This window comes from Medicago sativa, plastid (assembly GCF_051527215.1).
Source record: "Medicago sativa voucher I.S. Choi MD003 plastid, complete genome".
Taxonomy (NCBI): Eukaryota; Viridiplantae; Streptophyta; class Magnoliopsida; order Fabales; family Fabaceae; genus Medicago; species Medicago sativa.
The window spans coordinates 54,059-66,512 of NC_042841.1; the positions used below are offsets into that span (position 1 = coordinate 54,059).

At 30.7% G+C, this 12,454-nt stretch overlaps 14 protein-coding genes and 3 non-coding genes across 17 annotated transcripts; 10 read left to right on the forward strand and 7 right to left on the reverse strand. All coding sequences in view use genetic code 11, as the record gives it.

Moving 5' to 3' along the window:
- Positions 1-269: 269 nt before the first annotated feature.
- Positions 270-455, reverse strand: psbK (photosystem II protein K). The gene has a single exon. The coding sequence runs from the start codon at positions 453-455 to the stop codon at positions 270-272; it is 186 nt and encodes a 61-aa protein (YP_009656295.1).
- A 609-nt stretch (positions 456-1,064) lies between these two features.
- Positions 1,065-1,136, forward strand: trnQ-UUG. The gene has a single exon. It is a non-coding gene; the product is annotated as a tRNA-Gln (tRNA).
- A 1,416-nt stretch (positions 1,137-2,552) lies between these two features.
- accD (acetyl-CoA carboxylase beta subunit) lies at positions 2,553-4,349 on the forward strand. The gene has a single exon. The coding sequence runs from the start codon at positions 2,553-2,555 to the stop codon at positions 4,347-4,349; it is 1,797 nt and encodes a 598-aa protein (YP_009656296.1).
- Positions 4,350-4,835: 486 nt separating this feature from the next.
- On the forward strand, positions 4,836-4,940 carry psaI (photosystem I subunit VIII). Its single transcript has one exon. The coding sequence runs from the start codon at positions 4,836-4,838 to the stop codon at positions 4,938-4,940; it is 105 nt and encodes a 34-aa protein (YP_009656297.1).
- A 140-nt stretch (positions 4,941-5,080) lies between these two features.
- Positions 5,081-5,755, forward strand: ycf4 (putative photosystem I assembly protein Ycf4). The gene has a single exon. The coding sequence runs from the start codon at positions 5,081-5,083 to the stop codon at positions 5,753-5,755; it is 675 nt and encodes a 224-aa protein (YP_009656298.1).
- Positions 5,756-6,062: 307 nt separating this feature from the next.
- On the forward strand, positions 6,063-6,752 carry cemA (envelope membrane protein). The gene has a single exon. It carries the CDS (start codon positions 6,063-6,065, stop codon positions 6,750-6,752), a length of 690 nt encoding a protein of 229 aa, YP_009656299.1.
- A 210-nt stretch (positions 6,753-6,962) lies between these two features.
- petA (cytochrome f) lies at positions 6,963-7,925 on the forward strand. Its single transcript has one exon. The coding sequence runs from the start codon at positions 6,963-6,965 to the stop codon at positions 7,923-7,925; it is 963 nt and encodes a 320-aa protein (YP_009656300.1).
- Positions 7,926-8,906: 981 nt separating this feature from the next.
- psbJ (photosystem II protein J) lies at positions 8,907-9,029 on the reverse strand. The gene has a single exon. It carries the CDS (start codon positions 9,027-9,029, stop codon positions 8,907-8,909), a length of 123 nt encoding a protein of 40 aa, YP_009656301.1.
- Positions 9,030-9,171: 142 nt separating this feature from the next.
- psbL (photosystem II protein L) lies at positions 9,172-9,288 on the reverse strand. The gene is given in 1 exon segment: positions 9,172-9,288. A coding segment is annotated over 1 exon segment (117 nt).
- A 22-nt stretch (positions 9,289-9,310) lies between these two features.
- psbF (photosystem II reaction center subunit VI) lies at positions 9,311-9,430 on the reverse strand. The gene has a single exon. The coding sequence runs from the start codon at positions 9,428-9,430 to the stop codon at positions 9,311-9,313; it is 120 nt and encodes a 39-aa protein (YP_009656303.1).
- A 9-nt stretch (positions 9,431-9,439) lies between these two features.
- Positions 9,440-9,691, reverse strand: psbE (photosystem II protein V). Its single transcript has one exon. The coding sequence runs from the start codon at positions 9,689-9,691 to the stop codon at positions 9,440-9,442; it is 252 nt and encodes an 83-aa protein (YP_009656304.1).
- Positions 9,692-10,311: 620 nt separating this feature from the next.
- On the forward strand, positions 10,312-10,407 carry petL (cytochrome b6/f complex subunit 6). The gene has a single exon. It carries the CDS (start codon positions 10,312-10,314, stop codon positions 10,405-10,407), a length of 96 nt encoding a protein of 31 aa, YP_009656305.1.
- A 164-nt stretch (positions 10,408-10,571) lies between these two features.
- Positions 10,572-10,685, forward strand: petG (cytochrome b6/f complex subunit V). The gene has a single exon. The coding sequence runs from the start codon at positions 10,572-10,574 to the stop codon at positions 10,683-10,685; it is 114 nt and encodes a 37-aa protein (YP_009656306.1).
- A 157-nt stretch (positions 10,686-10,842) lies between these two features.
- Positions 10,843-10,916, reverse strand: trnW-CCA. Its single transcript has one exon. It is a non-coding gene; the product is annotated as a tRNA-Trp (tRNA).
- Positions 10,917-11,067: 151 nt separating this feature from the next.
- On the reverse strand, positions 11,068-11,141 carry trnP-UGG. Its single transcript has one exon. It is a non-coding gene; the product is annotated as a tRNA-Pro (tRNA).
- Positions 11,142-11,587: 446 nt separating this feature from the next.
- psaJ (photosystem I subunit IX) lies at positions 11,588-11,716 on the forward strand. Its single transcript has one exon. The coding sequence runs from the start codon at positions 11,588-11,590 to the stop codon at positions 11,714-11,716; it is 129 nt and encodes a 42-aa protein (YP_009656307.1).
- Positions 11,717-12,228: 512 nt separating this feature from the next.
- On the forward strand, positions 12,229-12,429 carry rpl33 (ribosomal protein L33). The gene has a single exon. The coding sequence runs from the start codon at positions 12,229-12,231 to the stop codon at positions 12,427-12,429; it is 201 nt and encodes a 66-aa protein (YP_009656308.1).
- The last annotated feature ends 25 nt before the right edge of the window (positions 12,430-12,454 follow it).

Below are 12,454 nucleotides of genomic sequence, written 5' to 3' on the forward strand. Positions count from 1 at the left end.
AAAAAACTTAGGAAATTTATTTGTAGTAAGAATTGAGTCTTTATATTACCAAAATTTTTTTCATATCCACAATCAAGATCTAGGTATTGGTGGTGGACTCCAATCGAATAATAGAATTTTCATTTTTTAATTTTATTGTCTATCCAAAAATTTTAATATTTGGAATCAAGGATTCACGCTGTAAAACTTATCTGATCTTTAAAAATGTTATCATTTTTATTTTCGAATAAATTCTTAATTTTTTTCGGACATTATTCAAATTAAAGATCTTATCGAAAACTTACAGCAGCTTGCCAAACAAAAGCTAAGAGAAAAAAGAGTAAGGGTATTACTGGCATAAAATCTACAATTGGATTCAAAAAAGCGTAGGCTTCAGGTAATTTTGCCAAGAAAAAACTACTTGAATAAAGGGCAGAGTCAATACAAATACAGACCAAGCTAAAGATATTAAGCATAACAAAAATGTTGTTCTTTAAGAAAATAAATTGTATTTTTGCTTTTTTTGAATTCTCATTTTTATTGTATTTTTTTATATTATGTTATTATTATATATATGATATGATTTATTATATATATAATTTGATTTATTATTATCATTTTTATTTATTATACTCTTATATTAAAATGAAATAGAAAAGAAAAAATCAATTTTGATTTCTAAATCTATATAGAAAAAGAAAAGAAATAGAAATAATTTAAAAAGAAAAAATGGAAAATAATGGAATATAAATAAGTCAACTATTGAATTGATATTTATAGATAGGAATATTACTAAATCAGTAAAAAAACTAAAAAAATGAATCAACTAAGATCATACCCCCAATCCCTTTTTCATTTTAACTTATCCAGTTCAAAACAGTTTCATTCTGAAATCAAAAATCGAAGAAATTCTATATTCATACAATATCTTAATTGAATTCTATATAATGATCAATAAATTCAGTTTAATTCGATATTTATGCATATCCAAATTCTAGTAACAATTTAATTTATTCTATAGAATAAATTTAGAACTGGAATTGACGAACAACCCATAATAGTATTTATTAGTGTCGAATCCAAAATGGGGCGTGGCCAAGCGGTAAGGCAACGGGTTTTGGTCCCGTTATTCGGAGGTTCGAATCCTCCCGTCCCAGATCATATCTATTCATGATATATACCTATACCTATTTGAATATAACCTATACCTATTTGAATATAAATAGTATATCCGAATAAAGATTACCTTTTTTTTTCTTAAAGAAATTCATTTTTTCGATTTACAAACTATGAAAATAGAATATTCAATTTATTGATAGAATATCGACTTAATTTTTACATCTTTAGTTTATAAATTAAATTCAGAAAACCTAGAAGTAGAAAGTATAGATTATTATATTATGTATTGATTGAATTGAATGAATGACTATGCACCATTGAAAAATAGAATCAATTCCATACCAAATCTAAACTAAAAACGAATGTTCTGGTAAAACATCGTTTCAAACCATGTGATAAAATAAAAATTTATTTGAATTGCTAAATGGATCAAAAGTGTATTCTAGGAAATCACCCGTCTTGTATTATTTTTTGAAAGAAACGAACAAAATGGTTATGTTGCTTCCATTTTTGAGACGATTAAAGATCCCCCAAGTAATGTTATGATTCACGAATAATTTAAAGGATCTTGGAACAAGTCAATACAATTTAAAAATTGTCTCAACAATGAATTGTATTAGAATGAAGAAAAACACTAGATTCGCAAGAAGAAAAGAAAGAATAAAGCGCTCCATAAAAAACCTTAAAGGCTCTTTTTTCATTTGAGTTATTTTAAAGTTATCAAAATTTAGGTATGAGGTTGCGAACACAAATAGTTATTTTTTTTTTATTTTTTTTATTCAGAAAGAATAAGAAAAAAACGTAAACCATTGATTTAACGATTTGATTGATCTATTTGACATCATAATTAAAGACATAATTTTGAATTTGATTGAGAGCCGTATGAAAAAAAAACTTCTTATACGTTTCTAGGGGATATATTGTTCATCTATATGTATCCCAATGATCCGTTTATCGAATCGTTGAAATTGATGTTTGATCCCGAAGAGAGGGATCAAACCTCCTGAAAGTGTTTTTTTTTTTTTGTTGATCCAATAAAGAACCTATTTTTATATTCCTGTTATTTTTAATTTCTTTGAACAAGGTGCTCAACTTATAGGAACTAGTCAGGATATTTTAAAAAAGGCGGGTGGTTTTATGTAACTTTGCCCTAATCAACAAATGAAATTGAATTAATGAAAATAAAGAGGGTGTGGATAACTTCTATAAATAGATTTATAGAACTCTTTTCTCTTTTATCCCCCCGCTCTCTTGTTCTATTCATACCTAATTTCGCATTTCCCTGTTAATAACAGGGAATCGAATTTTTAGATTACAAATAGTTATAAATGGTTTTTTAAATACTTACTCGCTCGTTATTATTATTATCAGTTATTAATCCTAGTGATCTATACTTAAAACTTAAATGACTATTCATCTATTGTATTTTCATGTAAATAGAGGAAAAAAGCTCTATGGAAAAATGGTGGTTCAATTCAATGATGTTTAATAGGGGTTTAGAATACAGGTGTGGTTTAAGTAAATCAATAGACAGTTTTGGTCCTATTGAAAATAACAGTGTAAACGAAGACCCATCTATTTTAACTGATATGGATAATACTATTCATAGTGATTATGATTATTTAGTAGATGTCAGGGTTGGAAAAACAATAGTGAGAATTCTAGTTATAGCCATGAACATACGGAATTTCCTATCTGATAAAACTTTTTTAGTTAGGGATAGTAATAGTTATTCCATATATAATTGGAATAATATCATTAATAGTTGTATTGAAGGTTATCTTCGTTCTGAAATCGGTATTGATAATTCCATTTTCGATGATAGCAATGATAGTGACAGTGACAATGACAGTGACAAATACAATGATAGTGATTGGGACAATGATAGTGGCAATGATAGTGATGAGTTGGCTAAGCTCCAAAAGGCTAGTTACATTTTAGAACCGGAAAATGATAGTGACACTGATAGTGATGATGATGATGAGTTGGCTAAGCTCCAAAAGGCTAGTTACATTTTAGAACCGGAAAATGATAGTGACACTGATAGTGACACTGATAGTGGCAATGATAGTGGCAATGATAGTGATAAGGTCCAAAATAGTAGTGAAATCGAGAGTACTAGTATAATAACTATCACAAAGGATACAAATGATTTTTCGCATTTGTGGGTTGCCTGCGACAGTTGTTATGGAAACAATTATAAGAGATTTTTTAAATCAAAAATGAATATTTGTGAATACTGTGGATGTCATTTGAAAATGAGCAGTTCAGATCGAATCGAACTTTTGATTGATCCAGGTACTTGGAATCCTATGGATGAAGACATGGTCTCTGTGGATCCCATTGAATTTAATTCGGAAGACGAACCTTCTGAAAATAGTCTTGATTCTTCTGAAAATGATTCTTATCAAAATAGTTCTTATCAAAATAGTTCGGAAGACGAACCTTCTGAAAATGATTCTTATCCAAATAGTTCGGAAGATGAACTCTCTGAAAATAGTTCGGAAGACGAACCTTCTGAAAATGATTCTTATCCAAATAGTTCGGAAGATGAACTCTCTGAAAATAGTTCGGAAGATGAACTCTCTGAAAATAGTTCGGAAGACGAACCTTCTGAAAATAGTTCGGAAGACGAACCTTCTGAAAATGATGATTATCAAAATCGTCTTGATTCTTATCAAGACAGAACCGGATTACTGGAGGCGGTTCAAACAGGCACAGGTCAAGTAAATGGTATTCCTGTAGCAATTGGTATTATGGATTTTCAGTTTATGGGAGGTAGTATGGGATCCGTAGTGGGTGAGAAAATCACTCGGTTGATCGAATATGCTACCAATCAACGTTTACCTCTTATTATAGTATGTGCGTCTGGAGGAGCGCGTATGCAAGAAGGAAGTTTGAGCTTAATGCAAATGGCTAAAATTTCTTCTGCTTTATATAATTATCAAATCAATCAAAAATTATTCTATGTACCGATACTTACATCTCCTACTACTGGTGGGGTAACAGCTAGTTTTGGAATGTTGGGGGATATCATTATTGCTGAACCCGACGCTTACATAGCATTTGCAGGTAAAAGAGTAATTGAACAAACGTTGAATATCGAAGTGCCCGAAGGTTCACAATCGGCTGAATTTTTATTCGAAAAGGGCTTATTTGATTCAATCGTACCACGTAATTCTTTAAAAGAGGTTTTAAGTGAGTTATTGCATTTCCATGGTTTCTTTCCTTTGACTCAAACTGAAAACTAATTCAGATAGAATTATAATAAATTATTATTATACAAAAATCAAATTAGAACACACAGTAATAAGATAAGAATAGAAAAATACTAAGAACTAAGAATAATATAATAAAAAACATTTATTATCATACACATGTTTCTTGTAGAAATAGAGGGCAAAATAAATCCAGTTAGTTCGTTCTACACTCTTTATTTTTAATAAAACATTTATTATTTTTAGATTTTTCCTTTTGATTCTTAATAAATCTTATTCATTTTTTCTTTGATTATGGATTTATTATATTATATACTTAATTATGTATACTCCGTATATAATAGATATATCTATCTATTCATCTCTATTCATTTAGATATACTTAGTATAAGTCTATATGAATTCTAGTGATTATAGACTATCTTTAATATAAGAAAAATCAAAATATATATTATTAATATAACAATCAACAAAAAATAACATAACAGGTACAAATACGAAATTGAGGTACCCCATTTTATGATAAACTTACCTTCCCTTTTTGTTCCTTTAGTGGGCCTAGTATTTCCGGCAGTTGCAATGGCTTCTTTATTTCTTCATGTTCAAAAAAACAAGATTTTTTAGATACGGGCAAAAGTACTACTATTAATATTACCTTAATAAGATAAGGAGGATTTAATATAACAACAAAAATATTAATATAATTAATATAACAATAAAAAAAAAATAACAGGTACAAATATGAAATTGAGGTACCCCATTTTATGATAAACGTTTATGTGTTTTTAGTGGGCCTTGTCTTAATTGTAATGTCTGCTTTATTGGTTAATGTTCCAAAATTCATTAGTTGGGGATCAGAAAAACATGGTTGTCGTTCACAAGACGCATGGCTTGACATTGTACCGGGGTCCCGAAAACCAATCAATTTCTTCTGGGCTTCTTTCACTCTTTTAGGTTCATTAGGGGTGTTATATATTTCAGTTTCCAGTTATTATGGTAGACATTTTTTCTCTTTGATTTCATCTGAATTTGTAGTTCCTTTTTTGCCACAAGGGGTCACCCTGACTTTCTATGGAATCGCAGGTCTCTTTCTAAGTTTACATTGGTGGCTTCTAATTTTTTGGAATGTGGGGAGTGGTTATAATTTTTTCGATAAAAAAAATAGAATGGTGTGTTTTTTTCGTTACGGATTTCCTGGAACATATCGTCGTATTTTTCTCCGAGTTCGTATGGAAGATATTCAGTCTCTCATACTACAAGCTAACCCTAACCCAGAACCCAGTAGTGGTGTCCTTTATATGCAAACAAGAGAACAAGGGACCATTCCTTTGACTCCTGTTGATGATTATTATGATAGGACTCCACGCAACGTTATACAAAAAGCTTGGGACTTGTCCAGATTCTTGTGTGTACCAATGGAAATCGTTCCATATTCTTGAGTCTACCAATGGAAATCGTTGTATCAAAAAAATAAATGCTTTCTCTAAGAAAGCATTTATTTTTTGATTTCTGTATTATTTTGTATTCTTTATTTCCAAATTAAAGCAAAAAACAAACTTCCAAATTACAAATAAAAAAAGCGAGAATCGATTCTCAATTTATATTAAAAAAATTAGAAATTGATACATAGGCTAGGCTCTATTACTTGTATTTACTTGTAATAGAACTTATGCTTGATAGAAAAATTATTATTCTATTCTATAGAGTTGACAAATGAGATGAAACTGAGTTCATTAAAGACGAAAAATGGCAAAAAAGAAAGCATTCATTCCCCTTCTATGTCTTACATCTATAGTCTTTTTGCCCTGGTGCATCTCGTTTACATTTAAGAAAAGTCTGGAATCTTGGATTACTAATTGGTGGAATACGAAACAATCCGAAATTTTCTTGAATATTATTCAAGAAAAAACGATTTTAAAGAAATTGATAGAGTTCGAGGAACTGTTCCTCTTGGATGAAATGCTAAAGGAATACCCGGAAACACATTTACAAAATCTTCGTATGGAAATCTACAAAGAAAGCATCCAATTGATAGAGACGAACAACCAAGACCGTATCCATACGATTTTGCATTTCTGTACAAATATAATATGTTTCCTTATTCTAAGTGGTTATTCTATTAGGGGTAATCAAGAACTCATTATTCTTAACTCTTGGGTTCAAGAATTTCTATATAACTTAAGTGATACAATAAAAGCTTTTTCGATCCTTTTATTAACTGATTTATGTATAGGATTCCATTCAACTCATGGTTGGGAACTAATGATTGGGTCTGTCTATAAAGATTTTGGATTTACTCAGAATGATCAAATTATATCTGGTCTTGTTTCCACTTTTCCAGTCATTTTAGATACAATTTTAAAATACTGGATTTTCCGTTATTTAAATCGTGTATCTCCGTCACTTGTAGTGATTTATCATTCAATGAATGACTGAAAAAACGATCCACTGATCCAATTATAAAATTTGTTTTTTTGTATCTAAAAGCTAAACATTAAAAAATTGACTTATTCTTTTTCGTTCTACTCGTATTCTTCCTATATTCTAGGAAAATCATTTGAGTAAATAGCAGAATAATGGATAGGGAACTATTCCAGTAACCTACCTAATCTTATTGTAGAAATTTTCAGGATGAATGATTGGACCATGCAAACTAGAAATGCTTTTTCTTGGATAAAGGAAGAGATTACCCGATCCATTTCCGTATTGCTCATGATCTATATAATAACTCGAGCACCCATTTCAAATGCATATCCCATTTTTGCTCAACAGGGTTATGAAAATCCGAGAGAAGCTACCGGGCGGATTGTATGTGCTAATTGCCATTTAGCTAATAAGCCTGTAGATATTGAGGTTCCACAAGCGGTACTTCCCGATACTGTATTTGAAGCAGTTGTTCGAATTCCTTATGATATGCAAGTTAAACAAGTTCTTGCTAATGGTAAAAAAGGGGCTTTGAATGTAGGTGCTGTTCTTATTTTACCAGAGGGTTTTGAATTGGCCCCTCCTGATCGTATTTCGCCCGAGATTAAAGAAAAAATAGGTAATTTGTCTTTTCAAAGCTATCGTCCCACAAAAAAAAATATTCTTGTGGTAGGCCCCGTTCCTGGGAAGAAATATAGTGAAATTACCTTTCCTATTCTTTCTCCAGATCCCGCTACTAAGAGAGATGTTCACTTCTTAAAATATCCTATATACGTAGGCGGGAATAGGGGAAGGGGTCAGATTTATCCCGACGGGAGCAAGAGTAATAATAATGTTTATAATGCTACAGCAACAGGTATAGTAAATAAAATTATACGAAAAGAAAAAGGTGGATACGAAATAACGATAGTGGATGCATCGGATGGACGTGAAGTGATTGATATTATACCGCCAGGACCAGAACTTCTTGTTTCAGAGGGTGAATCTATCAAACTTGATCAACCATTAACGAGTAATCCTAATGTGGGTGGATTTGGTCAGGGGGATGCAGAAATAGTGCTTCAAGATCCGTTACGTGTACAAGGTCTGTTGTTCTTCTTGGCATCTATTATTTTGGCACAAATCTTTTTGGTTCTTAAAAAGAAACAATTTGAAAAGGTTCAATTGTCCGAAATGAATTTTTAGGTATGTGGATTTATCAACCTATTAAGCTGGTAATAAAGAACTAAATTTTTGTTGATAAATTATGGAAAGACCTTTTGGTTTTTCTAGTTTTTTTCTCCTCTATTTAAAGAATTCCTTGTACCGTAGAACTAGTCAGTCATAGTATGTATCTTGTGAAGAAGAGTATTTTACTTTGGTTCTTGTCTTTTTTTTTCAACTCTACAATTAATTCGAACATATGATTATGTCGCTGTTTTCACATTTCAATGCGCTAGAATAGAAATAAATTAATCCTTTTCTATTGTAATAGAATTAAATTCCACTCGATACTAAACCTAAAAAAAAATAGGCAGAGAATATTATATTAAGTAAAGTAGAAATAGGGAAAACCGGATTCTAGGATGGATAATTTGTCTTTTCCTAGAGTCCCATTTCTTATTGTTTATTGTTTCTATCGAAATAGATACGTAGTGAAATAATGGACAAACAAAAAAGAGCGCGAATTTAATTCACTAAATAAACTTCCTTAATTAACTTAAAAAAAAAAAAAATAATTAAATCATAATTCTATATTATTACAGAATCAAATCTATTTAGAGTAAGATTCCGTTAGTATAGTCTCAAAAAGGTTCGGTTCTACAGAATATTTGACCGTTAGAAAATCTATTATATAATGAATAATTCTTGCAAAATAAAATTCGTAGAATACAATATTATTGCGCCACCCAGAAGAATTAAATCAAGTGATTTCTTCTTTCTTTTACTTTTCGTTCAACTTTAAAGCAAAAGTATCGACAGATATTATCCAAACTAAAAAAATGTTTTGAACGAACTAAAAAAATGGAGTTTTTTGAAACATACCAAAAAGTTATCTATTGAATCCCTTACAAAAAGATTCTGATTAGGAAGAACTCAACGGGACCCCCTCGAATTCATCAAAGAAAGAGTGGATCCCCGTTGAGTTCTTATGCTTTCATTTCGAAAACTTAATTCATCCTATTATTACAGGGATGATCCCAATCCGGAATATGAACCATAAAAGAAAATACCAACTAAACCGATCACGACAATACCTGTTACAGTACCTATTATCCAAAGAGGAATCCTTCCTGTAGTATCGGCCATTTATCCCACTTTCCTCCACATTTGATCAAGTAGTCAGTCATGCTAGAGACCTAAACAGTCATAGATAATTATGAAATGATATCCTTCCGAATGGGATAAGAGAATTCCTAATATATATATATATATATTCCCTTTTCTTCTATTAATTGAAGAAATAATTTGAAAATAAAACAGCAAGTACAAAAATGAGTAATAAACCCCAGTAGAGACTGGTACGATTCAATTCAACATTTTGTTCATTTGGGTTTGATTGTGTCGTAGCTCTATAATTCGGATTAGGTTTATCGTTGGATGAACTGCATTGCTGATATTGATCCCAAAAAAAAGACGGTGGGTACCGCTAGTCCGTGAACAGCCAACCATCGTACTGTAAAAATGGGATAGGTCCTATCTATGGTCATTGGAGCCTCCTAAAAAGATCTACTAAATTCATCGAGTTGTTCCAAAGAATCAAAACGGCCAGTTATTAATGGAATTCCTTGTCGGCTTTCTGTAAAATACTCGTTTGGACGGGGACTTCCAAATACATCGTAAGCTAAACCCGTGCTGACAAATAACCAACCCGCAATGAATAGGGAGGGTATAGTAATGCTATGAATAATCCAGTATCGAATACTGGTAATAATATCAGCAAAAGAACGTTCTCCTGTGCTTCCAGACATGCCGAGCTCCACATATTCTTATACAGTCAAAGGGGGATCGATTCCATAAAAGATGAGATTAGTAAATAGAAATTTACTGAAATGCAATCTTTGTTAGATCGTCAATTTTGTACCAAGGGTCTCTTTCGAGTATACCGAATCAGTATAGCTATCCTTCTTCTAACACAGCAACGCAATTTCACAATCAGGGGCGAGATCAAGTACTATAAAATTAAATTTATTTCTTTATTTCATTTTCAAGAATTGAATTAATTAGAAGAATTGAATTAATTAGTCGTCCAGTAAAAGGATAGAGCTTTTTATTAAAATTAAACTAAAAAAATGAAAATCTTTTCATTCGATTAGTTTACTCAACTCACGAGTTGATCAATAAATCTGTTGATTTGGAATCACAGGATGGGTAGATGTCACAGATGATGAATTGATTTCGTACCTATGTAACTATATTTTTATTTTTGTTTGTCCGTAATAATTGATTCATGAATCAATTATTTTCAATTGTATCTTTCAAGTGGTATTTTTTGGTTATTTTCCTATTTTTATCTCAAAAATAAATGGAAACTTAGGAAAGTGCTTTATAAACATATGTATAAAAAGAACATATTTCATCTAGTTTCCTTATGCCCACTATAACCAGTTATTTCGGTTTTCTACTAGCAGTTTTAACAATAACCGCGGGTCTTTTTATTAGTCTGAATAAGATACGACTTATTTGATTTGAAATTTTGAGATGAATTGTAAATTTTGGAATTTTTTAGATATTCTATAGTTCCTTATCATGTCAATTGCCAATTCTTGGTCATTGAGATTCACGGTCAATACAGATTCCTATTGAAGGATAGATATTACCCCCACTTTTTTTCCTTTCAACCAAACTCAAATGATTGAAGTTTCTCTATTTGGAATCGTGTTAGGTCTAATTCCTATTACTTTGGCTGGATTATTTGTAACGGCATATTTACAATATCGACGTGGTGATCAGTTGGATATTTGATTTAAGTAACATCTCTCTTGTTTATTGACCTCCCATTTCTTTGTTTGAATACTAATTCACAGTAGATCAAATTAAAACTTTTGATTAGACTGTTATCCCATTATTGAATATTTAAGATTTAAGTGTCATTCTCAATCTAAGAAGAATGGGGCGGAATCACGCTCTGTAGGATTTGAACCTACGACATCGGGTTTTGGAGACCCGCGTTCTACCGAACTGAACTAAGAGCGCTTTCTTTTCATAAATAATTTTTTGTGATGGCAATAGATCTTGCATGCATACATACTCAATATGGAGAACTATTCATATTGAGTATGTATCAATTTGAATCGGTCGCAATTGATCTATTGTTACTGCTGATACGATAACTACTAGTTACGGATAGGGATGACAGGATTTGAACCTGTGACATTTTGTACCCAAAACAAACGCGCTACCAAGCTGCGCTACATCCCTTTACATTGGTTTCCATTGTCATTGTAAAGACTTTTTGTCTTGTTTTCCACATTTTTCCATTCTATATATATATAGAATATATCCTGTTATTTTTTTTTTTACTTTATATATATCGTATAAATAAGATAAGATATCGATACGAATATTCTTATCGAATAATTTAATTCTATTAAATTAAATTAAAAACAGAGAATAGATAGGATATATAATATAAATATTAACAATATAAAGAGTATAATAACAAGAACATAAAGAGTATAATAATAATATATAATAGAATTAAAATAATAATAGAATTAAAATATAATCAAAAATAAAAAAAAAATATATATAATAATTTAAAATATTCTTTTAATAGAATGTATAATTTTTGATCATATTCCTATATGTAATTCTGTATTATTATGTATTCCAAATTACAAGAAAAAAACGAAGGAGGATTTGAAATGCGAGATCTAAAAACATATCTCTCTGTGGCACCAGTGGCAAGTACTCTATGGTTCGCGGTTCTAGCAGGTCTCTTGATAGAAATCAATCGTTTATTCCCGGATGCATTGACATTCCCCTTTTTTTGATTCTAGTTATTGGCACGGCAAGGGGTGACAAAGATTAGAGATCCAATAAAATATTAAATCCCTCTTCGTTCGTTTTTTTTTTTTTCTAATTAGACTAGAATAAGTTCGAAAAAAAAGAGCAAATTAATTTAATAAAGGTGGATTTGGCCTCAGTGAAATTAGGAGTTTTTCCCAGGTTTCAATGGAATTGAAGTATTAATTCAATTCCATTGCTATGAATTTAATAATAGAGTGAGACCATAAATGGAATTGTAATAGAATACTTGGGCGGGTCAATAATATCATACAAGATATTTAAATGAAAAATGAAATACTGTACTGTGATTTGAAATATAGTTCTAAATCATTGTATTACTGAATTATTACTGTACTATATAAAATTAATTGGAACAAAATCTTTCATAATTTGATTTTGAATTATCAACTTATACTTTTTTCGTTCCTTTTTTCTTCTTCGCTTCGAATCTTAAAATAGAAGAGTTAAGTGAATCAAAAAAAACCAAAGGAGGTTCATGGCCAAGGGTAAAGATATACGAATAACTGTTATTTTGGAATGTAGCAGTTGTGATAAAAAGAGTGTTAATAAGGAATCTAGGGGTATTTCTAGATATATTACTCAAAAGAATCGACACAATACACCTAGTCGATTGGAATTGAGAAAATTCTGTCCCTTTTGTTGCAAACATACGATTCACGTCGAGATAAAGAAATAGAGAAAATGGATTGTTTGTGTGTCAC